The 26,918-nt window shown below is 42.2% G+C and overlaps 2 protein-coding genes across 2 annotated transcripts in view; both read left to right on the plus strand.

The window, feature by feature from the left end:
• The window catches only part of LOC139399603 (SH3 domain-binding protein 4-like), a 62,221-nt gene extending 55,882 nt beyond the window's left edge, over positions 1-6,339 (plus strand). Inside the window, exons 4-5 of the mRNA XM_071144967.1 lie at positions 3,338-3,526; positions 4,997-6,339. Coding sequence (XP_071001068.1) covers positions 3,338-3,526; positions 4,997-5,221 — 414 coding nt within the window. The 3' untranslated portion in view covers positions 5,222-6,339. The remainder of the gene's footprint in view (positions 1-3,337; positions 3,527-4,996) is intronic.
• Positions 6,340-23,306: 16,967 nt separating this feature from the next.
• On the plus strand, positions 23,307-25,309 carry LOC139399618 (ADP-ribosylation factor-like protein 4C). Its single transcript, XM_071144972.1, has one exon. The coding sequence runs from the start codon at positions 23,960-23,962 to the stop codon at positions 24,536-24,538; it is 579 nt and encodes a 192-aa protein (XP_071001073.1). The 5' UTR covers positions 23,307-23,959; the 3' UTR covers positions 24,539-25,309.
• Positions 25,310-26,918: the final 1,609 nt, after the last annotated feature.

Raw genomic sequence — 26,918 nt, forward strand, 5'->3', positions numbered from 1 at the left:
ACAGCATATACACTGAGTATACCAAACACTGGGAACACTTTCCTAATTTTGAGTTGCGCCACTCCCTCTTTACCCTCAGAACAGCCTCAATTTGTCGGGCATGGACTCTACAAGGTGTCGAAAGTGTTCCACAGGGATGCTGGCCCATGTTGACTCCAATGCTTCCCACAGTTGTGTCAAGTTGACTGGATATCCTTTGTGTGGTGGACCATTCAAACGGGTGCACATGGCACGTACTACCATACCCATTTCAAAGGCACTTAAATATTTTGTCTTGCCCATTCACACTCTTTTTATTTAACTAGGCAAGTCAGTTAAGAACAAATTCTTATTTACAATGACGGCCTACCCCGGCCAAACCCGGACGACGCTGGGCCAATTGTGCGCCGCCCTATGGGACTCCCAATACAGCTGGTTGTGATACAGCCTGGAATCAAACCAGGGTCTGTAGTGACACCTCTAGTACTGAGATGCAGTGCCTTAGACCGCTGTGCCACTCAGGAGCCCTCTGAATGGCACACATACACAATCTGTCTCAAGGCTTAGAAATCCTTCTTTAACCTGTCATTTCCTCTTAATCTACACTGATTTGAAGTGGATTTAAATAGCAACACCAATAAGGGGCCATAGCTTTCACCTGGATTCACCTGGTCAGTCTGTCATGGATCAAGTTTTGTTCATATTTTGTATACTCAGTATGGAATTAAGCAATAAGGCACGAGGGGTTGTGGTATATATACCACAGCTAAGGGCTGTTCTTATGCACAACACAATGCAAAGTACTTGGACACAGCCCTTAGCCATGGTATATTGGCCATATGTCACAAACCCCTATTGCTATTATAAACTGGTTACCAATGTAAATAGAGCAGTAAAAATAGATATTTTGTCATACTCGTGGTAAATGGTCTCATATATCACAGCTGTAAGCCAATCAGCATTCAGGGCTCAAAAACACCCCGTTTATAATTCCTCTTCAGCTGTCTGTGACGGTCTTTGGCCTAAAGCTGTGTAAATGGCAGTTAGCTCAAACTTCCTTGAATCCGGTCACAATGCCGACGTGGTTATCATACAACTCTTGACAGCATGAATTTATGACATGTCAAGTGTGTCAGGCGTCATTACAGTAGTAACACTGCATCTCCTATTCAGTCTTAAAGCCTTTTGCTATATTCATTATATTCTGTGATCATAAACGCTCACCCCACATCCATGCAGCCCCTCACCCCTCAACAGTGGACATATTGACGACTATATCCAACCCTGTCATTCCTGGATCTCCTCTCTTGCCCTCATAATCTTTGGTAATACTTGGCAAAAGCCTTCACAGTTCAGCACCAAGTCACAGTGAAGGGGAGGGATCAGGCACAGATTACCCTTCAATTTGACTGGAGCTTGCAGTATTAACAGTGTGAGGCGAACAAAGAGGCACATGGGAGCGGAGCATTGTAGAATGGGCTTACTGGCTCTGTCAATGATTTATCCATCTCTCAGTTCTAACAAGGACGAGAGACGTGTTTATAATGTGATGGCGCAGTTGTGTGGCGGGAGTTCAACACACAAATATAAACCTAATAAGAATGTTTGTTTTGTTCCTGACTGTTTCCTTAATGAACCAGTAACAGGCTGTTCGTTTTGTGGTCAGAAGAGGGCCTAGATCTCAATAATTATTTGCTTTTGTCAACCCAAGCAAACAGTGTAGTAGGTCAGCACTGAACTACTCTCTGTGTGCGTTGTTTGTACAGTCAACTTGTTTTATATGTGGAGCATCGTCTGTCTGTCTGTTAGCATGACTCCTAGCTGTGTCGGGATCTAGCTGGAGGTGACATGGGCAGTACTCTCCTTGAGTTCTGCAGGGATTTCCTGTTGCTGTTATTCGGAGAGGAAGCAGGTGCTTGTCTGAAGCCTTATCTTTCAGTAGGACTCTTCCTTCCACAACATACACAAACACACAGAAACACACGTACGGAAATACATACTAACAAATGCACACAGATGGGATCGTTCAATGTCCTTATTCTAAATCATTCTGCATAAGAATGTTTGCATAGTTACTAAAATGGAAATTAACTCCATGTTGCTTTAGCAGAAATAATCTGATTATATAATGTAGTCTGGGCTGAAGTGGAAATCCCCTCTGCTTTTTTACTGTGATCTGGGCCGAAACGGTGCATTCCTGGCTAACTGTTAACAGGAGCTCCAGGCATCCAGCACACTATCTCATCCTCGTGTGTGGGGGGGGGGGGGGGGGGGGGGGGGGGGGGGGGGGGGGGATCTGTGTGTGTGTGTGTGTGTATGGGTGGGTGTGTAAGAGAGACAAGCATCACCACATTCCTTCACCTCCTCAACCCCCCTCCCTGCCGGTTTCCTGTCATTCCATGCATTCCTGCCCATGGAACTAAAGCCCAAATCAGAGCTTTAGTTGGCTGCACTTTAATGTCCCATTTATTCTCCCTGGCTCTGTTGAGTCTAACCATGTATTCTGTGGTTGCCGAGTATCATTTACGGGAAGGCTCTTTGGTGTGTGCATGGGTTTGTTGTGAGTTCATGTATTTGCATTTGTTTGTGTGGCTGCATTTGACTTTGCAAATGTCCATGTGTGCAGCACTTCAGTCCTGCCCTATGATTCTCTTTGCCTGAGGTTGTGCTTATATTGAAAATATTCCATAGTGTTTTCAGATTCAATGAGCACAACACAGGCACAGTTTAGTTTCACCCTAACTTGACAAGACGTGGTGGGGGGGGGTTAAAGGTTGAAGGATTGGTCTGGATGACACTCCAAACAAATTAGACATACAGAAATATAAGCCACACGAGTCAGTCAAATGTCTCTCTTTCTCCATTTGAAGTAGTGTAGTTTTGGTTCCCTGCTGTTAGCTGTGCTCCATAATGGCACGTAGTCCCCTGCTCAGCTCCCCTGCCTATCGCTGAGTTAATCAAACTGCTAGCTAGCCGGAGCCAGAGAGTTGGAGCCTGCATGGCCTTGGAATGCTGTAGCCCTCCTGGTGAGGTGGTGCTTAGCGGCTCAGTTCCCGTCAGGCCTTCTAGAATACATCTGAAGAAATGACACAGACTTCAGATGATGGAAAATAGGATGTTTTGGGAGCAATGTGAAGCATAGCCAAGAAACAAAATGCAGAGGAGGAAGTCATGGAATTTCATGGGCTCTTATGCTTGTGTTCTTGTGTGTTTGTTTATGTGGGTTTTGTATGTTATCCTGTCCCGACCAGCATCTCCTTGTCTATGAGCCAGTCATTTCATGGAATTGTATTGATAAGAATGTACAGTGTGTTTATTTTTTATCCTGACCAGTCTGTCTCTCTGTCTTCCTTCTCAGGCGTTGCTGAAGATGGACTGCCAGGGCCTGGTGGCCAGGCTGGTGATGGACTTTGTCCTGCTGACCACAGCAGTGGAGGTGGCCGGTCGATGGAGGGAGCTGGCTGAGAGGTTGGCCAAGGTGTCCCGTCTGCAGATGGATGCATATGAGGCACCCCACAGAAACAAGAATGGAGTAGTGGACAATGAGGTAAATGGTTTGGATGGCACGATCCTACTGAAACATTGTTGGCAACCATATTGAAAAATGGAACACTAGACATAGCTGTTTGAAATTATATTACCTGCGATCTATAGATAGCGACATGCTTATTCATTTTTTAATTATACTTTTGGAATGATATACAGTGAATGTCACCCATATAACCATGACCATAGTAAATTAAACTGGCAGAACATAGCATGCAATTTATTGTCACACTGTTCAATATGTTGTCTTCAATTGCCACCCCTCATTGTCCTCTGACCTTATCTCTCCCTGTACTGTGTGTTCTACAACGGGTTGGTCGAAACAAGCATTGTGATTGGTTGAGACCATACAAAACAATCTGTTTAGTACGAGTATGCCTATGACGCAAAAATGTTTTCTGTTCCATCTGAGAAATCCCTGCGCAGCTACTGTCCCATCAGCCCTGCGCAGTCAATTCATTATCTTGATCTACACTGTAAAAAGTATCTACACAGTATTTCCCCTTGCGTCTAGCCTAACATTTGGTTTGCAACAACGGTCGGGGTTGTACAGACAATGTTTTCTGTCTCTCGACATTTGCAACATTGTTTCAATGTTGAAATTTGATCTCCACTGTCCTATTGAGAATGAATGTGTCAGGAAGAGACAGACATCTTTTCTCAGCCAGTCGAAATCATGAATCAGCATACTTTTTATGGATATATACAAATAAATGTCAACAGAAAAACATGTCAAATGACATGAAATGCAGCTAGTTTGCCGTCTTGCCAGCTTCAGTTTGAAGTGATTGCGTTAGCTTTGTAACTGGCTAGCTCCTCTGAACAGTGTCCCGACGAGAGGCGAAATCGCGCATCATTAGCTCGTTGTTATACATGTGTCCAAAACAGCTTCAACAAACGTAAATGCAGCTACTTTGCGGTTATTCTAGCTGTTTGACCTAGCCATAGTTAGCTAGCTAGCAAGGGGTAAGAGCATTGCCCGCCAGCATGGCAATGAAACATTTAGAATGAACGACTGGATATAGAACAAAAAATACTTTACGACTGGGTCAAGTCTTTGGCAACCTAACCTATAGAATGAAAGGCCAGCTAGCAACCATATATGTGTCGGGACTAGGCCTGTATTTTCATTGAGCTGTTTAGCCAGCTCTCTCATGTGCAATTGCTTTAAATTGACCCTTTATTTAACTAGGCAAGTCAGTTAAGAACAAATTCTTATTTTCAATGACGGCCTAGTTCAGGGACAGAACAACACATTATTATTTTTTTTTTACCTTGTCAGCTCAGGGATTTGATCTTGCAACCTTTTGGTTACAAGTCCAACACTCTAACCACTAGGCTATACGCCAACAACATAATTATGACCATAGAAACATCAGGAAACAGCATGGAAGTCCCATGTGATCTTCTTTCAGTTAAATATGGTCGCTTCAATCTCCACCTCTTTCTGTTTCACTCTCTCCCTGTGTAGGCCATGTGGAAGCCAGCCTATGACTTCCTGCTGACGTGGGCGGCCCAAATCGGGGACAGCTACCGGGACGTGATCCAGGAGCTGCACATGGGCCTAGACAAGATGAAGAGCCCCATCACCAAGCGCTGGAAACACCTGACGGGCACGCTCATCCTCGTCAACTGCTTGGATATGCTCAGGAGCTCCGCCTTCAGCTCCGCCTCTCAGGACGACTGTGCCATCTAGACCAAACTGGCCTTCATCATCACCATCGTCGTCCCTCACAGGTTGCAACTTGTCTCCTCCCCTTTCAATTTCTTTCCCATCAATTAAGATAAAAGAAAGAGGAAGAGAGAAAGCCCCTTTATACTGTTAAGTTGGACCTACAGACTCCGTCTTCTGCTGTCCTTCCAACGTCGATCACCATCCTAACCCAACCCCTGACCCTACCCTTCTGGATCATTTTTGCATATCTACCTATCTAACATACCTTATTCCCTGTTTTGTATTGGAGATTCTGCACAACAGCTGCCTGTCTGTCTGCTCCCTCTGAGTCCTGCTTCCTCCGAATCTGCCTTCAGTCTCTCACCCCCGGGAGGACGAGAGCACTAGACTGCCCCCCTCACCCACCAACCTTCGTATTGCCACCAGCCAAACTACACAATGCTACAGTCTCAGTATTCACAAATACTATTTTAACTGTCACTACCTGGCATGGTATGTGTTTTTGTACTCTAAATATGGCACCACATTTTTTTTAAGACTCTTTGACACCTTCCGTTCATGACTGTGGACTCGACCCATTACTAAGAGGATAAACTTTTGAAATGGTGTCCATGTTCTTTAGTCTTTGTCACGTGTGTCAAACAAGCTGAATACGTTTATTTATAAAGCTCTGTAATTGTTAAGATGAACGTGCACTCTTGTTGTTCAGGGTTTCCTCCGGCTGTGGTCCATTTTTTATTATTTTTTCCAACTCATTTGTTTGAGAACTGTGTATATTTCAAATAGTCTTTCTGCTTCTTCTCTCGCCTCTCTATCACCTCGTTCTTTTAAAAGGAACCTTAAATGCCTGCCGTTGTTTTTTTTTACTCCTTTTTTAAAGATATTTTGTACCAAAGCTTGTCAGCAGTTAATATGGTTCCACATATAGCTACTGTAGATGGCCTCATTCAATGTCCAACCACTGTTGTGCAATGCTAATTCTATGTTAAAGATCATGTATATGTTTCGACCACTGTATGTGTTGTGCCCCGTGATGAGTACTGTATAGCTTGCTTCATGTTCATCCACATTTTGCATCCGTTTTGACTGCATACTTTTGTGGAGAATAATATGAATAAAATGTAAATATTTATACACAATTTTTAATGCTGATTGCTGAAAAACTGGATTTATTACCGCAGTATCCAAATTTTGTCTTCAGGTCAGATTTGTTAGAATTGTTTTTTATTTTAATTTTACTTTACAAGCACACAAATCATGTTAAAGAGGCAGGAAATGACAAGAAAGGTATGCAACAGGTACTGTTTAGTTTCTAATCATGATTCAGTTTGTGCAGACCACCCAACAACATCCCAGAGAATACAGCATGTTCTGCTGAGAACAAAATAAATGTACTGGCACACAGGGAGATAATCTCTCACCCCATCTTCCCTTTGTCTAATGGCTAACTGGGTGATACAGCCGGTGTGAAAGAGAGGTCAAAATACACCGGAGAGGGGGATAGATAGACACCCATGAAAGAGAGGAAGAGGTAGAGATAGAGACACGTATGGAAAAGAGGAGGAAGGGGGATGTTTAAGTTTCAGTCTGGATGACCTCCAGCAGCCGGTTTGCTTATCTAACTTTCTGCTTTGCCAAGCATTCCCATCACTCGATACGTCTGATGTTGAAGCAACCATGAAACCGTTTACAGCTCCAGCAAAACGTTTCCGAGGGGTGTCTCTCTCTCTCTATCTCTCCGTGTACCATAAAAACAAGGAGGGCCTTAATTAAATACACAGATTAATGGAGGAGAAAAAAAAGCCAAAAGGACTGGAATTAATTACGACAAAATATGGGCAGACATGCATCAAAACCCTGCTTTGAGGGTGGGTAATGAGCTCCCCCGGGCAATGGCAGGGAAAATACAGTTTGCCACTTCGCATAGCACAGCCAACTTTCTGTATATACTTTCTAAATGTGTATTTAATCTTGGATAATCCATAAAATGATGTGAGTTCTTGGTGTGCCACTGGGAGTCAAGTTTAAGCTTGTCTTAGTGTTTTGAAATGACTCTTATCCAACTTGGTGTTCAGTGGTTATTAGTCAGTTGCCTGTGATTTAGCTTCTCATGCTAATGTTTAGCATAGCACTTTTTTGCTTAGTATGGAGATTGCTCAGTTTTAGACGTGTCTTGGGTCTAACCAGTGACTCTGGACAGAAATGTTAAGCTTTTAGTCTGAGCTGATGGAGTAATGGAAATGCATAGATCATTACTGTCTTGGGCGCTAAAGATCTGAGGGATGAAAACATAATTCCTTCCTTCTTACACACACCCATATACTCTCTCCTCATTTGAGAGGGATAAGTGTGATCCCTTATTAATTCCATCCCTGGTACTATCTCTCGCTCACTCTCTCTCCCTGTATATTTCTCTCTCTCTCTCTGTAAATTTCTCTCTCTCTCTCTGTATATTTCTCTCTCTCTCTCTCTCTGTATATTTCTCTCTCTCTCTCTCTCTGTATATTTCTCTCTCTCTCTCTCTCTGTATATTTCTCTCTCTCTCTCTCTCTCTGTATATTTCTCTCTCTCTCTCTCTGTATATTTCTCTCTTGCGCGCGCGCGCTCTCTCGCTCTCTCTCTCTCTCTCTCTCTTTCTCTGTATATTTCTCTCTCTCTCTCTGTATATTTCTCTCTCGAGCGCTCTCTCTCTCTCTCTCTCTCTCTCTCTCTCTCTCTCTCTCTCTCTGTATATTTCTCTCTCTCTCTCTCTCTGTATATTTCTCTCTCGAGCGCTCTCTCGCTCTCTCTCTCTCTCTCTCTGTATATTTCTCTCTCTCTCTCTCTCTCTCTCTCTCTCTGTATATTTCTCTCTCAAGCGCTCTCTCTCTCTCTCTCTCTCTCTCTCTCTCTCTCTCTCTCTCTCTCTCTCTCTCTCTCTCTGTATATTTCTCTCATAGCTCTGATCTAAATGTGGCCCTTTGTGGTGACCAGACAGGAAACACATCCAATCAAAGTGCAGATTTTATGGGGCCTGCAGTTTAGGCCTCTAATGTGGTGTGTCATCTATATTTTGCTTGAGGTGGCAGGTAATTGAGTGTAAGGACTAACAGTGGGATGAAGGGATACACAGAGATGAAACAGAGAAATGAAGGTGAGAAGAGCTAAAGCAATACAATTGATGATAGCTTCCCTCTGTCATTATTATCTCTTTCCTATTTAGACGTTATCCATCGAACAACAACTATATTTCCAAGAAATACGTCTGATCTCTGTAGACAGCCTAGTTTTAATCTTAACACATCTTTTGTCACATTTTATGAGGGGAAAAAACAGAAGGAACACAGTTGGGTTGTGAAAGTAGAGTTAAGAAAGATCCGACATTGATTGGCCTGCCAGTGACATTTTCACCCCGCATCCCTATTCCTTACACACTCCCACTGTGTTCAAAGACTTCTAAAGAACCACAGAAATGAATGAAGATAGTGTCTGCACACCAAATGGAAAAAGTAAAACATGATTACTCAACTTAATCTTCTAACTCAGTCATGAATGATTTGCAGTGAGCAGGAGTACACAGCCACCTTGGACATCAACATCATTTGGCTCAAGGCTGTAAACCAGACCATAGAGGAAAGTCTACTTTATAAAAGGAAAAGCACAGTATAATTTGTCTGAGTCCATTTTTTTATTTTTTATCATTCTGTCGTTATATTTTGGCAGCTGTCAGGAGAACCAAATAAAGGTCAGCCCCTGGATGATCCTCTAAAACTGAGCACGCTGAGGGCGTCTCAGAAAAAGGTATTGGGACTATTTCATTTTACGCTTTAAAAAAATTGTACATAGAAAGGCGTCACCATGCCCTCAAATCATTGCTTATGCACTTGATCCTTTCCATCATCTTTGCAAGGAATTATCAAAGTGTGAAGAATGTCTTTGTTCAGTTTGACATCTGACGCAGGCTAAGATAGCCACTCACTTGTTATTGACCGAGATTAGTGGGCTTGGAAGTGGAATGGTTTTTTCTATGATCCTCCTGTTGGCAATTAAGTGTATGCGGCTGAATTTCACGGGTAAGACTTGTTATTGACTCCTCATTCAATCCGGACCATCATTCACCCAATCAACCTAACAAGGTAAGTAAACACCCTTTCACCTATGTATAATGGCACAGATCTACTTAGGCATTGCAATCACACCCACTCTCTGCTTATCCAAATGACATATGAATCAGAGATCATTGCTAAAGCCAATAAAACCTGTTCCTTTAATGTGTCTATGAAGGTCCAACTGGCTGGCTTTGAACAATAGGGTGAGCCAGTGTTAGCAAGCAGAACTCAGCTGTGGTGAGTGTGATTATATTTTCTCTTTCTCCCAGCGGCTTTAAAATGGCTGTGGATTGAGACAGAGCGATATAGACTCATCGATTTTACAGCGGGTCAGCCGCTGACATTTTCCAGACATTTTCCCAGACAGGTCCCCCTTGAATTTGTATTTTTAATTGAATCTGACATTAGGTGAACAATAGGTTGCTTGTTCTCTCTCTCTCTCTCTCTCTCTCTCTCTCTCTCTCTCTGTGTGGGTGTGTATCAAAAGGTGAGCAGGATCGAAACCTCCCGCTCCTTCTCGAAACCTTGTCCTGCTCCTGCCTGTGTACATAAGACCCTGTGTAGACCCCCCTTTTGCCATCGCCTTAGTGTGATGGCAATGGACCCGCTTAACCCTTTCTTTGGTCTTTCAAAGAGAGATTAACAATATGTCTAATCGATAGGCCATCTAACCATCTAACCTGTGCAACAGTTTCGAGTGTTTAGAGGTGAGAGACATGCGAAAAGGCTTTGGCTTTGTATTCCTTCAAATTCCTACGTGTCATTGTCAGTTTCACCACAGCTGACTCCTCTCCACCCGAAGGCCAGTCAAGTGTCCATTTTTCAGTCCTTAGATGACAGAAATGGCATAATACGATGTAGGGGTGAATTGTTGGTCTCCAAGGAAACAGCTCTAATGTTATTGGCTACAGGGAGTAAGGACAGTGAGAGTGTGTGAGAGATGCTCCTGAAATTTCCACTGCATAATAAATGTAGGTTATATTCTACCCTACCCACACAATAGTCAGACAAACTGCCACACTATTTGGTTAAAGTACTATGTTCCTGTGGAGACGATTCATATATTTTCCTGATCAGACTTTATTAACATTTCCTTGATTCTTCAGTGCCTATTTTTCCAACACACGTTTACCACAATCACTTCATTTCAAGTCAAACTCTCAAGTATTTATTTTTCATTAAAGACAGATTATAAAAGGGATATATAGGGCATAGGATACAATTAAGTAACAATGGAAAAAAATATGGGAAAAACTGATGATTAGGATGAGCAGAGAGGGGAAAGAGTATTTTCTCACTGTGTCATTATCTGTGAATATGGGGTAATGGTCTGAGAGAGGCTGGATTTGACCGGGTTCAGATGGCTGCTTCCTCTCTCTTTCCCTCTCCCTCTCTTTCTCCCTCCCTCCCCCCTCTCTCTCTCTCTCTCCCTCTCGCTCCCTCCCTCCCTCTCCCTCTCTCTCTCTCTCTCCCTCTTTCTCTCTCTCCCTCTCACTCCCTCCCTCTCTCTCTCTCCCTCTCACTCCCTCCCTCTCTCTCTCTCTCCCTCTCGCTCCCTCCCTCCCTCCCTCCCTCTCTCTCTCTCTCTCTCTCTCCCTCTTTCTCTCTCTCTCTCTCACTCCCTCCCTCTCTCTCTCTCCCTCTCACTCCCTCCCTCTCTCTCTCTCTCCCTCTTTCTCTCTCTCTCTCTCTCTCTCTCTCCCTCTCGCTCCCTCCCTCCCTCCCTCTCCCTCTCTCTCTCTCTCTCTCTCTCTGCCTTCTCCTACAGAGACATTCTCTTTACTACCTGCTCTTCCCTTTAATTTATCCCAAGACAGAGGTATCCAGCCATGAAAAAAGCCTGGTATCATACCTGATCTCTCTGGAAAACTACACTTTGTCTCAATAGGCAAAAATATGAAGTATAATAGAAAATGGTGACTACATTTAATATATTACTTGCAAATTATCATCTCCAAACATTGGTGAAAGGGGATAATAGCTGTGTTGTGTGGCAGTGACATTTGCCTTTTTATCTCAGGATAACGGAGGTAGATTGCTGCCACATAAGGCCAAGGAGAGAGGACCCTGTCTTGTTTCATGAATTATTATGGGGCTTGCAGCTTAGGCCTGAAGAATGTAAGGGATCAATGTGTACTGTCATGTGTCTCTCTCTCTCTCTCTCTTTATGCCGTTATCTTTGACATTGTCTTTCTGTATCTCTCTCTCTAACTCTCTCTCTCTTGTTATAGCTCTAACTCTACCTAACTCTCTCTTGTTATCTCTCTAACTCTCTCTAACTCTTTCTCTATCTCGTTATCTCTCAAAGTCTCTCTCTCTCGTTATCTCTCTAACTCTCTCTTGTTATCTCTCGTTATCTCTCAAACTCAAACTCTTTCTCATTATCTCTCTGACTCTCTCTAACTCTAACTCTCTCTCTTGTTATCTCTGTAACTCTCTCTAACTCTAACCATCTCTCTCTCATTATCTCTCTAACTCCCTCTAACTCTCTCTAGTTTTCTCTCTAACTCTCTCACTAGCTCTCTAACTCTCTCTCTAACTCACTCTCTAACTTTCTCTAACTCCCTCTCTAACTCTCTCTCTTGTTATCTCTCTAACTCTCTCTAACTCTCTATCGTTATCTCTCTAACTCTAACTATCTCGTTATCTCTCTAACTCTCTCTCTCGTATCTATCTAACTCCCTCTCTAATTCTCTCTATCTCTCTTGTTATCTCTCTAACTATCTCTCTCGTTATCTCTCTAACTCTCTCTAACTGTCATTATCTCTCTAACTCTAACTCTCTCTCATTATCTTTCTAACTCTCTCTATTTATCTCTCTCGTTGTCTCTCTAACTCTCTAACTGTCCTTATCTCTCTAACTTTCTCTAGTTATCTCTCTCTAGTTCTCTCTATCTCTCTCTCTCTCTCTCTCCTTATCTCTCTAACTCTCTCTCTTGTTATCTCTCTAACTCTCTCTCTCGTTATCTCTCTAACTCTAACTAACTGTCATTATCTCTCTAACTCTAACTCTCTCGTTATCTCTCTAACTATCTCTAACTCTAACTCTCTCTCTCATTATCTCTCCAACTCTAACTCTAACTCTCTCTAGTTATCTCTCTCTCTCTAGTTATATTTCTCTAGTTATCTTTCTCTCTCTCTGTGTTCTATGTCTAATGTGGTGTATCATCTATATGTTGCTTGAGGTGGCAGGTAATTGAGTGTAAGGACTAACAGTGAAGGGATACACAGAGATGAAACAGAGAAATGAAGTTGAGAAGAGCTAAAGCAATACAATTGATGATAGCTTCCCTCTGTCATTATTATCTCTTTCCTATTTAGACGTTATCCATCGAACAACAATTATATTGTTGCTGTAAATGGAAATGCAATCAGAGGACATGAAAACCAATCTTCTTTTCTCTCCCCTGCTACTAGAGGCAGGGGGACTAGAGAGACCACCTATTGAAGGAAACACAGTTATTGTGCTCCTAGTAAACAGTGATGCCATGGCAACCCCCAGAATGCACTAGCAAATCTCCTTAGCCTTTGTGTTGAAGAGTCTGTGTGTTTGTGAGTGCTTGGTGAGAGAGATGGGGAAAGGAATAGAGAGAAGAGAAGAGAGAGAGAAGGGAGTGCAATATTTACTCTTAAATGTTATTCGTTTTTGTTAATTTTGTTTTGTGTCTTCCAGCTTGTTTATTGTTTATTTCACTTGCTTTGGCAATGTAAATACGTGTTTCCCATTCCAATAAAGCCCTTTGAATTGAATTGAGAGAGAGAAGAGAGAGAGAGAGAGAGAGAGGGGGAGAGAGAGAGAGAGAGAGAGAGAGAGAGAGAGAGAGAGAGAGAGAGAGAGAGAGAGAGAGAGAGAGAGAGAGAGGGAGAGAGAGAGAGAGAGAGCAGGGGGTTCATAGAGCTGGATAGATGAAAATAGATAGGGAAGTATGGGGTGCAAAATGCTGTCCCTAGCGACAGAATCTGAGAATGCAAATGAGAACTATAGGATGTATTACTAGTGACTGTGACTGATGTATTCAATTACTAGCATTTGTGATACAAAGTGCACAAACGGCTTTAATGAACAACAACAATGTACCAGTAAACTAAAATATCAAAACATTGGGTGATGGGGTTTGTTAGAGCATGAATGTTCATTATTAGTTGGCATCACAGACACCATTAACTGACGCTATTAACTCTGCATCCAACATTTTTTGCCCCTCCATTTATTTATACGCAACGTGGTATGTAAATGAAATCAGCAAACCGTGGCTGCGAGATGGCTTAGCACATTCACATTAATAGAGGAGTAGTATATGCCTATTAGAATGCCATCTCTGCAGACAGTTGTGTGGAAGGGTAAAATAAATCAGCTGTAAATTTGTTGCATCCTGAGGCAGAGTCTATTATTATGTCCCCCAGTTTGAGTGACGGCTACAGCTAGACATGCATGAGGCGACAATCAAAATCTTGGGAGCACTCACATTCAAATTGTGTTATCCTGAAGTCTGCTGACCTGTGTGCTTGTTTCATCAGAGATCAGGCTTTTGGAAAGAGCTTGACACCATCAAGTCCTCATCCTGGTAAAGTTGTCTGTTGGACTACTGTCATCACCACTATAGATGGCAAGCAAGATGACATGCAAATCAAGCAATATTTGGACATAGCCATCTAATTTATCCCCTGAAAGTTAGCTTGTTAGCTAGCCATATTGACGTGATCTGTTATTAGCTAGCTAGCCAATTTGACGTGGTTCATCAATCAATGTTGCCTATCATGTCCGTCAGCATCAGTTGTGTTTAAACACTCAAAAACAATGTTGAAAAGAGGATGTTAGGTAACTTCGCTGGGAAAGCCTACATTGTTTGGAGAAAAAAGTACATTTGGTTTACTTACCACTATGTTTAGCCAACTGTACAAAGTTTCTGCTGAGCTTGCAAAGCAAACATGATCAGCTAACAGTAGGGTACATCGGCAAATGTGCCCTTCTGCTGCTTTGCAACCAGTCCACAAGGATGGGAAGTTAACCTAAACCACTCATATTTGTCAGGTATAGTTCACTTTTATTTTATATCACTCAAATATCCAACTAATGGTGGCCAATATTGAGAGATATCGTGAGCCTACCCTCACCAATCGGAAATTACATGATCAATTGATGTTTATTTATCATGAAAGCATGCAGTTACTTTGCACGGAATAGTCAAACATTTGTAGTTCTGACTATCCTCTTGAAGAGGCGATGGATGATATTACAACCAAATAGTTCAAATGAATTTAACAATCCCTTGAAAACGGCACGCAGTTGTCAATGGTTTTTAGCGTAGCTGGGAGTCTCCTTACCCCCCAGCAGGCAAATCGAACGCTTTGCACCATATTGTGACATTTTATTGATAATGACCTATACAATATACGACTGCCCATGGCTTTAAGAAGTGTCCCCTTCTACCCCTTCTACTCTGTGGTTGCAGCCGAGCAAAGGAGCACAAGTTGCATTGTAGCAGCTCCCTCACTACACACGTTACGAAAATGGTTGGCATGTCAGAAAAACTATCGGGACCTAAGATGCGGATCAGGAGAGAGCAAAAACCCTTTTGCACATCTTTCATCCACTCACATTATGTGACCTATGACATCTTGGTCAGAGCCTACGACGATACAATTCACCAGTGATCCTAGGAGTTGCTTGTGGATCCAAAATTGTTTCAAAATCGCAGTTTAAAATGGTGTAATGTGTGGCCAGCTTATGTTGATTTGGTTGGCATACATTTGGAAAGGCTGATGGCTTCGAATACCAGGGTCATTTTCTTTGCGGAAACTTGAATTTCTTATCTCTGCATTGAGATGATATTACTCTCCTTGAAGTGTGTAAGTGCAGGGCAGAAAGTTACAAATGGCATCCTACTCCTGTATCCAAACCATGATCTTAATTGATATTACAACCTTCCCAGAATGCTCTCTGGTAGGCCAGCCCATGTCAAACAGAAGCCAGCTCCATTCCCATGCAGCCCCTCTCTGACAAGACCCTGGTGAATCAGCTGATTGTCTGTCGCCCTGCCGCCTGTAAAACATTTACCATGTCAACGTGGGGAAATAGGCCACAGCCTGAATCCATGCCATCATCCCAGTCTCTTTGGCACAGCTTCCCTTTCAGCTACTACTGTATTTTTCTGTGCATTCTGGTGAGAGGTTGATGAACTAGGGCAAGCTTTGACATCAACAGCAGTAACCTAGTGGCTATCCTCCCAAGCATGAACCCTAACTCACCATATCAGTAATCTCTTTCTCTGTAGAAAGATGAGAACTGTATCTGTCACAGTTGGGACTCAACTACCTTCACCGGTTTTCCCATCCTCCAGCCTATTGGCTTTGCAGATGGCACTCATTGTAAGAGCGAGGTAGTATCATTTATTAAAAGCCACTTTATGGGCTGTTTGGCTTTGTGTATAGGCCTACAGGCTCTCCATGTCATGTCTGCTCTACTTTTTCAGATCATCTAATGCCATAACATCAACCCTCTACAACGTATACACTACCGCCATACATTGGGTAGCTTTTTTGCCCATCTTAACCTCCTCTGCCTTGTCTCTGTTGAACGTACAATGTGCGAGTACACAAACTATGAGCACAATGTGTGAGTACACACACGCGCACACTCTACATCCTCCACCTTTACATCAAAGCATTTCAATGCTTTTGTTGATACATGAAGCATGAAAGTGCGATTTCATTAAATCTTCCTATCCTCCATACATCCTCTCTCCCAACCCCCAGAAAGCACTCTCGTGCTCCACCTGAGAATAGAAGTCAGGATGCTCTCTTCAGTGATGCAAGCTGGGGATGTCTGCTACCATTATCCCCCATTACAGCTTATGGCGAGGTGTATCTACCATGACATAACCCAGGCTTTTATCTGCAATTTTCAGCGTCAGAATAATGTCAACATGGACCTCTTTTAAGGTCAGCATGGGTGGGTGGTCCTGTGTGCCTGTGATAAGGTAGCAGCCTAAGCATGTCCAGAAGTTTATGGATATCCATTCAGATGCAGAATTGTTGTTCCTCTTGTTCAATGTGTAAGAATGTATGATGTGTTGTTTAATGGGTGGGGTAAACATGGGTGGTAGTTGTCTATGAATGAGGAAGCTTGTGAAAATGGGGCCTACAAGGAATCTGGAGGGCTACACGTTAAACGTCTGTAGTTTCAGAAGTCATTTCAGTGTATTATATTTCAATCAGAAGTCATTTCAGTGTATTATAGATAGGATCTCACTTGTATTAATTTCAACCTCAGCAATAGTAGTGAATGGTGAAAAAGATGGACATTAAAAGGTGCATAGGCTAACATGGCAGCTTGAGAACGTCTTCAAAGAGCATTGGTTGAAAGAAGTCTCAGGTATTCCTTATTGAATATCAGTAGACATTTCTAGAGATAAATGGTGCACTGTACAGGGGGTTGTGTGCGTGTGTGTGTGTGTGTTGTGTATCTGACAAGAGAACTGCGTAAACTGGCTATAGATTACCAGGACCTAAAACCTGCCACCCTATTATCAGTACTGAACATGACGTCTTTTTGTCCTCGAAAATCTAGCCATTAATGTTCTCATGATCTTTTCCTCCTACATCTATTCATAAATTATAGCTTGTTGTAAACCTGGTGTGCTGGTGTTGTTACTGGTTCTAGATGGTGGAAAACCTGGTGTGTTTTATTAGTTATAGAGGAAGTACAGTAGTTACCAGAGCTTCAAAAATGGTACTTGTAGCAGTGGTGTGGAGTACTTAAGTAAAACGTACCATAAAGTACTACTCACTGTAAGTAGTTTTTTGGAGTATTTGTACTTTGCTATTTATAGTTTTGACAACTTTTAGTTCACTACATTCCTTAAGTAATGTACGTTTTACTCCATACATTTTCCTGACACCCAAAAGCACTCGTTACATTTGAATTCTTCGCAGGACAGAGAAATTGTCAAATTCACATACTTATCAAGAGTCCACCCTGGTCATCCCTACTGCCTCAGATCTGGCTGACTCACTAAACACACATGCTTCGTTTGTAAAGGATGTCTGAGTGTTCGAGTGTGCCCCTTGATATCCGTAAATTACATTTTAAAAATGGAGCAGTCTGGTTCTCTAATTTGAAATGATTTATTATTTTAATTTTACTTTTGATAGTTAAGTATATTTGAGCAATTAGGCCTACATTTACTTCCAATACTTAAGTATATATAAAACCAAATACTTTTTTACTTTTACTCAAGTAGTATTTTACTGTATGACTTTCACTTTTACTTGAGTCATTTTCTATTAAGGTATCTTTGCTTTTCCTCATGACAATTGGGTAGTTTTTCCAGCACTGGCCATTGGTTTGTATCATGGCACACAGTTCAATGTGACCTAGTTCCGTTCATTTAATTCATGAATGTTTAATATCTTATCTTTGCGTCACAGCCATACCATGTCTAGACATGATGAGCTGCAACTTAGCATGACATTTGCACAAGTCAATGTGGTAACGGGAGTGTAGACTAAAACGATTTAACCACACCTTGTGGTGTACTCTAAAGACTTGGGCTGACCGAAACTAACAAAAAACATGTCCAAGCACAGTCCAAATATTTGGGGTAAGGCTCACTCCCACACAAAGAAAAACCCTAAAAACGAAATGCTTGGTGAAATGAACAAATCACGTAAGAAAATGCTAGTTTTTATTACTCTCATTGGAAATTGTAGGATTTACTCCAAAAGCACTCAATGATTGCAGGTTCTTGAAATGAAACTTTAATGAATCTTTAAGAGGTCTTATCAAAAGCAGGAGGAGCGGAGGTAACTAAAAGGAGATGGATTATTACTGACAGCACATCTGCTGGGTCTCCTCTAAGACTCCAGGTTGAAAAAAACTCTCCCTCCCTCCCTCCCTCCCTCTAACTCCTGCTGCAGGATGAAACACACCTGGGAGTATGTGTGTGTGCGCTCGTTGGTAAGTCCGTGCGTGCGAGAGAGAGGGGGTGGTGCAATGTTTCTGCAGTGACTGGCACACCGAGGAATAGTGATAAACAGTTGTACCTGGGGGGAGTGTGAGTGTTAGCATGAGTGTGTGTTTTTGCTACTTTGACTGATGTTACATGGCGCGGTGGTTGACTTTAGAGTGTGTATGCGTGTGTATTTTGCTGTGGCTGTGAAAATACAAATCCTGGCTAGTGTAAATAGTGCGATTTTAGTTTATTGTAATAACCTCTGGAGAAGATAGCGAGAATTTGATGCAGGGGTTTGGTGTCAGAGTCTGCCATCTAGTGGACAAATATTCAAATGTATTTGGGTTCTGTTCTTTGAGCATTAAAGTTTCAGTGAAGTGATGAAGTGCTAAAACATTACTGCCATCATAAATGTATGAAGTTATTACCACCCAACCTAATGTCACATTGCTGATCTCTACCATAAACCTGAAGCATAATGTGCTAAAACCCTTACAATTTCACCCTGATCAGGCAGTGATAATGAGTTGTGAACTAAAACATCTACAGTCCGTCACAAAAGCCTTTAAATCTTGAAACGTAGAGAAAATACATTCCAAAATACTCCCACGATAATGAGCCATCTTCTAGGTAACCTGTTCCTCCCCGTGCCTCTCTGTGGGGGATTGTGTGTCCATTAGCAGGCTTGAAGCATCATGCCAGGCTTGTGCAGGCTGGAGCTCAGAGAACCATTCCATTTGGCAGGGTCAGCAGAGGGCGACCCAGAGAGATGAGATATTAACCAGTGCCCATTACCACAGTGAGAGTAGAGGCTGCATAGGTTGAGGGAGACTAGGGCTGTCCGATTTCGTTGTTAAGAGCTCCTCGTGACTTCAGGAGGAAAGGAATGTGTGTGTGTGTGTGTGTGTGTGCGCCTGTGTGTGCGAGGTGGATGAGGAGAAGAAAGTGTGCGTGTATGTGTGTGTGTTTGTTTAGAAATCCTCACAAGAATAGTAAAACAAGGAATATTCTGAAAAAAGTGGACATTTTGCCAGTCCCCACGAGGAAGAATACTATTTTAGGCTTAGGGGTTAGTTTCAGGGTTATAGTTGGGGTTAGGGTTCAAATTAAGGTTGGGGTTAGGGGTTAGGGTTAGAATTAGGGTTAGGAAAAATATAATTGTGGATGGGAATCAATTATTTGGTTCCCACAAGGATAGCGGTACAAAACTGTGTGTGTATGTGTGTGCACGTGCACACATGTCTGCTGGGCGAAAGGGAAATGGAGGGTGAGGACTGAAGAGGTAAAAGATAGGGAGAGAGAGAGAAAAGAGAGTGAGGCCCCCTCCCCTCCAGTCATCAATCAGAGTGAGCACTCCTCTGTTGCTACTTCATTAGATTTTATAAAACAAGGCCTGTGGAGGACAGAGAAATTCTGATGAAATTATAAAGTGGCTAACGAGGATCCCTTTAACATTAATATAAATCTGGGTTCATAGCAACTCTGCTAATGGCAATTAACAATCACTTCCGTATTCCCATATGTTCACAATGAAATAAATCAAACATCAATTGCTGAAATTGAAATATGAGTAGGCTATTTTATGTTTTTATTAGGGTCAAGTGGAGCATTAATTTGTATAGCCTATGCCCTTTCATGCCCTCTGCTAATGTTTTGAATTTCAGACCCAACCAGGAACATATGGGATGGGGCAGCCATCAGATACAGTGTGTGCATGTGTTCTGTTAAGTAAGGGGCTTATCTCTGTGTATTTGTGGAAGGAAGGCTACTAGAATACAACAGTATTACAGTTGGTTTTCTGGGGTCAGAGTGAATGACGATACCAATGTTTTTCAACTGTTTTTGACAGTTTCATGTATTGTAAGCCTATCAGTTCTAAATGTGAAAAATTGAATAGAAGTTTATTGGTCAAGTACACCAGTTATCAGATGTCATAGCATGTGCAGCGAAATGGTTATGTTACTAACTCCTAACAATGCAGTAAAATGTCAAACACGTACACAAATAATCAATTGAAAAAACAGAAAGAGCAACAAGAAATCAAGAAATGTCGGAACAAATCCAATTAAATAGCACTGTAATAGCAATCCACATGCAATCAACACGCATCTTCGCCGGATGAATTCTAGGAATTATATGTACAGTAGTAGATATATTAGCGGGAGCTATGTCAAGAATCCTGTATATACAGTGCTTTGCGAAAGTATTCGGCCCCCTTGAACTTTGCGACCTTTTGCCACATTTCAGGCTTCAAACATACAGATATAAAACTGTATTTTGTGAAGAATCAACAACAAGTGGGACACAATCATGAAGTGGAACGACATTTATTGGATATTTCAAACTTTTTTAACAAATCAAAAACTGAAAAATTGGGCGTGCAAAATTATTCAGCCCCCTTAAGTTAATACTTTGTAGCGCCACCTTTTGCTGCGATTACAGCTGTAAGTCGCTTGGGGTATGTCTCTATCAGTTTTGCACATCGAGAGACTGACATTTTTTCCCATTCCTCCTTGCAAAACAGCTGGAGCTCAGTGAGGTTGGATGGAGAGCATTTGTGAACAGCAGTTTTCAGTTCTTTCCACAGATTCTCGATTGGATTCAGGTCTGGACTTTGACTTGGCCATTCTAACACCTGGATATGTTTATTTTTGAACCATTCCATTGTAGATTTTGCTTTATGTTTTGGATCATTGTCTTGTTGGAAGACAAATCTTCGTCCCAGTCTCAGGTCTTTTGCAGACTCCATCAGGTTTTCTTCCAGAATGGTCCTGTATTTGGCTCCATCCATCTTCCCATCAATTTTAACCATCTTCCCTGTCCCTGCTGAAGAAAAGCAGGCCCAAACCATGATGCTGCCACCACCATGTTTGACAGTGGGGATGGTGTGTTTAGCTGTGTTGCTTTTACGCCAAACATAACGTTTTGCATTGTTGCCAAAAAGTTCAATTTTGGTTTCATCTGACCAGAGCACCTTCTTCCACATGTTTGGTGTGTCTCCCAGGTGGCTTGTGGCAAACTTTAAATTACACTTTTTATGGATATCTTTAAGAAATGGCTTTCTTCTTGCCACTCTTCCATAAAGGCCAGATTTGTGCAATATACGACTGATTGTTGTCCTATGGACAGAGTCTCCCACCTCAGCTGTAGATCTCAGCAGTTCATCCAGATTGATCATGGGCCTCTTGGCTGCATCTCTGATCAGTCTTCTCCTTGTATGAGCTGAACGTTTAGAGGGACGGCCAGGTCTTGGTTGATTTGCAGTGGTCTGATACTCCTTCCATTTCAATATTATCGCTTGCACAGTGCTCCTTGGGATGTTTAAAGCTTGGGAAATCTTTTTGTATCCAAATCCGGCTTTAAACTTCTTCACAACAGTATCTCGGACCTGCCTGGTGTGTTCCTTGTTCTTCATGATGCTCTCTGCGCTTTTAACGGACCTCTGAGACTATCACAGTGCAGGTGCATTTATACGGAGACTTGATTACACACAGGTGGATTGTATTTATCATCATTAGTCATTTAGGTCAACATTGGATCATTCAGAGATCCTCACTGAACTTCTTGAGAGAGTTTGCTGCACTGAAAGTAAAGGGGCCGAATAATTTTGCACGCCCAATTTTTCAGTTTTTGATTTGTTAAAAGAGTTTGAAATATCCAATAAATGTCGTTCCACTTCATGATTGTGTCCCACTTGTTGTTGCTTCTTCACAAAAAAAATACAGTTTTATATCTTTATGTTTGAAGCCTGAAAAGTGGCAAAAGGTCGCAAAGTTCAAGGGGGCCGAATACTTTCGCAAGGCACTGTATATAGGACATCCTCTACCTCTACAACACAGCTTTCACGCTTGCTTTTTCAACACTGTCCACAGTTCTAAATCACTATTTGGATACCTGGATTTCTATGGTTTGAAATAGTAAACCCAGTCCCATAACACTCAATAATCTGTGTGTTTTTTCAGGGGCAGAATTGAGAATGACAACCAAAACCTGGAACAGCATGTTTGGAGTGTTGCTAAGGGGATGGATGCTTTTCACATGAGGTAGGTGCAGTCCTGCTAGTGCCCTGCTGGAATTTATGTCACCTCAAATTCCTGTATCATGGTTAGTAAACGAATGCTCTAGTAGCTTGGATTAGGTAACGAGGTTTAACCAACACCAAGGCAAATGCTTTACCCTTTCTGAACATAAACCTATTCTATCATATAGGTTAGGGGAGGCTTATCACATGACTGGATTTGTTTATGAACCTATTCAAACATGACATGATAGAGGTGTCATTGAAATGTCCCCAGTCCCCATGCACTTAAGCGTGCTTCTATTTATTTACTGTTTTTTGTTTCTGGGCTTCGACAGAAGGTGGCGTCGTCCTCCGTGTATTGACTTCTATCAAAAAAACCTCTTTACCCTTATGAAAATGTTGCACTATAATCTCAGGAGGGAATTCTGAAATGGTTAAACCTATACAAATGCTCTCTACTGAATATAGGTCAGTTATAGTTAATCGTTTAATTGTGCATGTATTTAGGATATTAGGCATATTACTAGAACCAGTTCAGTTGTTTTTACGTTATACTAATGTTATGCACATAAAGTGACATCGAAATAGTCATTCGTAGCCAATACCTACAATAAGGTGCTCATTCTCAATATTAAAATACCTACTAATGTATTAACTAATAGCATTCTAATTGATCAATAGCTTGCACAGCTGCATAGGCGTATGCTTTAAACCTAGGCCTATGCTTTGCACGTATACATTTTCGTTATCATTATCTGGAATATTCTCACTCCTTTAATCCACAGGCCTATTGGTGAATCGAATCAAATTAGAAATATGCAAAGGGGTAAGCTATTTATTACGCATATACATTTCTAGCTATATGGATTTCGATAGGCATGTCGATAAGCACGACATAACAACGTACATGTGGCCATAGCAACGTGCATGTGGCCACAATAATAATACATGTGCACTTTGTTTGGCATGGCCCGAATGGGTGGAGCGTATGTTATGGTAGGCAGGCTACTGCGCTGTTTTGCTTTCTGCTCTCTCATCAGTGTGTATGCTGCGGCCGCAGTGGTAGGAGTCGGACCGCATGTACCGTCGCGTAGCCTACCATAGAGCTCATAACATCAACCCAAATTCATAGCTGCAATAATTGTAATTTTGTTTATGGACGCAGTGTAGCCATTTATCGCGATAATTTGGACTCATCCACGAATCGCAGGTGGATTTTTTTTCTTTCTTCTATCCCGGAACGGAGGCTCGTTTTTTGGACAGCCAACGTGCCTATAGAGGAGACGTGGGGACGGGAGACAAGTGCGCAGTGCTCACGGAGAAAACAGTAGAGAGAGACAGCAAGGAGTGTGTTTGTTGTAACCCACCAGGATCGTCCTTTAGCTGTCTGGTGAGTGTGGGGAGTTCGACAGTTGCGAAATGAAATGAATATTAACTGGAGTGTGGAGAAGAATTCTAATGAACACCGCGCTGCGTCCTACAGATGAGGACACTGTTCCCCAATGCTTCTGAGGGGAAAACGAGGATGAACCATCCAAAGCGCACGTCGGGCCTGTAAACACATTGACTTTACGTTTGTTGATAGGCTATCGTTGTTGTGGATTCATCGACGAGCCTATTGAACATTGAAACGCTGTTTTAGGTCATCACATTGGTTCTGTAGAGAAGCTAGACGTTCCGTTCACCTGCTATTGAAAATGGGCAACAGTTTCTCCAACATATCTGCTTTCCAATCCCTTCACATTGTGATGCTGGGGTTGGATTCAGCTGGCAAAACGACTGTTCTTTATCGTCTGAAATTCAACGAATTCGTAAACACCGTGCCAACAATTGGATTCAACACTGAGAAAATCAAACTCAGTAATGGTACGGCAAAGGGGATCAGCTGTCACTTCTGGGACGTCGGAGGCCAGGAAAAGCTCCGACCCCTATGGAAATCCTACAGTCGGTGCACGGACGGCATCATCTATGTGGTGGACTCGGTAGACGTCGATCGGTTGGAGGAGGCTAAAACGGAACTGCATAAAGTTACCAAATTCGCGGAGAACCAGGGGACACCGCTGCTGGTGATAGCCAACAAGCAGGACCTGCCCAAATCTCTTCCAGTCGCGGACATTGAAAAACAGCTGGCTCTCCACGAGCTCACCCCATCCACCACATACCACGTCCAACCTTGCTGCGCCATAATTGGCGAGGGACTCCATGAGGGTATGGACAAACTATATGAGATGATTGTAAAGCGGAGAAAGTCTTTAAAGCAAAAGAAGAAACGATAACGACCGCCTATGGGTCGTAGCCTACATTAACCTAAACCTACGCAACATTACTGTATCTAAATGCTGTTTGGGTATGCCAATGTTGCCCTAAGATGACATTTACTTTGCGGTGATTGTTGTATTTCCTTTCATTGGGTTGTAAAAGTTGCTGACGCTGTGAATCCTATAGCTGAATGATGCTTTTGCACGCAAGAGGGTGATCCTATTGGTGCAAGATATTTACTAAGGTTAACCAAAACAAACTTGATATTACTTTTATCATAGGAACAAAAGCATTACATGAATGCGGGCTGGCCCGTCATTTACTGCTTTTACTGCGGACTATAAATCTGTAGCTCAACATGTTATTTTGAAGAAGCATCCCATACAGTATAGGCCTATACTGTGATGGACTATGGACATTCTGACGGAATGCTTCTTTGGACAGCAAGTTTTACTTTGCACGTTAAGTGGATGTGGGTCACACTGAAATGGACCCTGTTCATTCATGGAGAAGAAAAAAACTGAAACCAAGATATCTGTATTATGAAAGTCACACCTCAGTCCCTGTATGGGTTTATTAATGCAGAGGTCAACAAGGCTTTGGAGCGTTGAAGTTTACTATGCGTGGTGGACTGAGGATAACATTGTCTGCAACGTGGTCCACCACTTTGCACTTTTAATTTCCTAACAAAATAGTAGAGTACTACACTGTATAGCAAAAAAACAGGCTGTGTATGTACCAAAATGCCCAAATTGAATTATTTTTTGAATATTAAAATGTATACAAAATGCATGGTGACTGATTACTTTTATTTCCATGATGTGATAGAGGAATGTAAATGTAATCTACAGTAAGAGGATAATGTCAACAGCTGGCCAAGATGACGGTGATCAACAGGAGATGTATTTTAAACCTGGTGAACTGTTGGCCTGAACACATGGACTGGTTTGTCTCTATATCTCCCCTGAGAGACCCTCACATTTCAAAGGTGTGTATTAGGGAGAGGAGAGGAAGACAGGAGGGGCGGTCACAGTCTATCAATGAACTAATGGGAATCTATTCAATGTTGTCACTTGATCTCTCAAAATGTCTCTATTTAACACATGCTCATGCCCATCGTGGTTTGTGAGTTGGTGTTAGAATGTAGGTGTTTTGGATAGGCCTACCCGTTGGTGTTAGAATGTAGGTGTTTTGGATAGGCCTACCCGTTGGTGTTAGAATGTAGGTGTTTTGGATAGGCCTACCCATTGGTGTTGAATGAGTCTCAACGTTCTATTGTATTCACAGTCCAACATCAAGCAAAGCAAGGGTTAATTTGTGTGTCATTTTTAGAGCTGCAATGCGTTGTCATATGTATTTGTGCACAGGCCTTGTTAGGAGAGGTCATTTAATTCCCTGTTGGGTAGCAGTAACGATCTTTGTGTGTACCAGAGTTTGGGAACTTGAGTTTCCTAGCAAGCTGTATCACTCTCACTCACTCAATCACTCTCAGCTATGGCACGCACATACACACACAGCAGTCTTTCTCCCTCTTTGGCACTCATACACGTGCATGTGCTCTCTCTCAAACACATGCACACACACACACACACACCTCCTCATCCCCTCTCTCTGTTAGTGATTAGGATATCCATTGGAGTGTGAAAGAAGAAAATAGATTCTTTGGGAGGGGTTTTGACTAGATGTGATACAGCTTCAATCAAATCTGACATTTTGTTGCAGGTTAGGAGAACTTACACAACAGCGTTGGATAATTAACATATCAGGTTAGGATAATTAGGTTAAGGTTAGGAAAAGGGTTAGGGTTAGATAAAATGCAAAAATGTTTGACGTTTTTTGGACAAATGCTGTATCCCTTCAAGCCATGACCCTAGGTTGGTGAACATTCCCCCTGAGTCAGAGAGGTAACAGTACCTGTACTTTGTGTGTGTGACCCAGCCAGCTGTACCCTGGTAGTGTATTTGCACTATAGGTCAGGTCACAGGAGGGGATGGTTACCTGATATTGGCAAGACAGTTTGATCAGTCCGTCTATGTGTAACTATGTTCCTACTATACACAATCATTATTGCCATATGTATGTATTGACCATGGCACTGCCATATTCTGACCATTAACACTATGAAAATAGTGACTCATGAGGATGGGGATAGTAACCAGCGGTTCTTACTACAGTATATTCCCTCACTCAAAGGCTGTGTGGTGTTTTTCCATAAGTTGACCCAACTTGCGTGAAGTGCAGAGGGAGAGAGTATGTGTGCATGTCCTTTTGATGTTATTTAGTCTCCACTGTAGATACAGCACATGTTTGCCTGTTGGGTAAACGGGCTCTGACAGATGACTCAATAGTAACTGGTGTATTCCCAGAAAGAGAGAGACCACACTGAGCAAAGGAAGC

This window comes from Oncorhynchus clarkii, chromosome 3, assembly GCF_045791955.1.
Source record: "Oncorhynchus clarkii lewisi isolate Uvic-CL-2024 chromosome 3, UVic_Ocla_1.0, whole genome shotgun sequence".
NCBI lineage: Eukaryota > Metazoa > Chordata > Actinopteri > Salmoniformes > Salmonidae > Oncorhynchus > Oncorhynchus clarkii.

Bases quoted from the DNA above. Each gene is read 5' to 3' on its own strand.
- LOC139399618 (XM_071144972.1), top strand. From the start codon at position 23,960: ATGGGCAACAGTTTCTCCAACATATCTGCTTTCCAATCCCTTCACATT.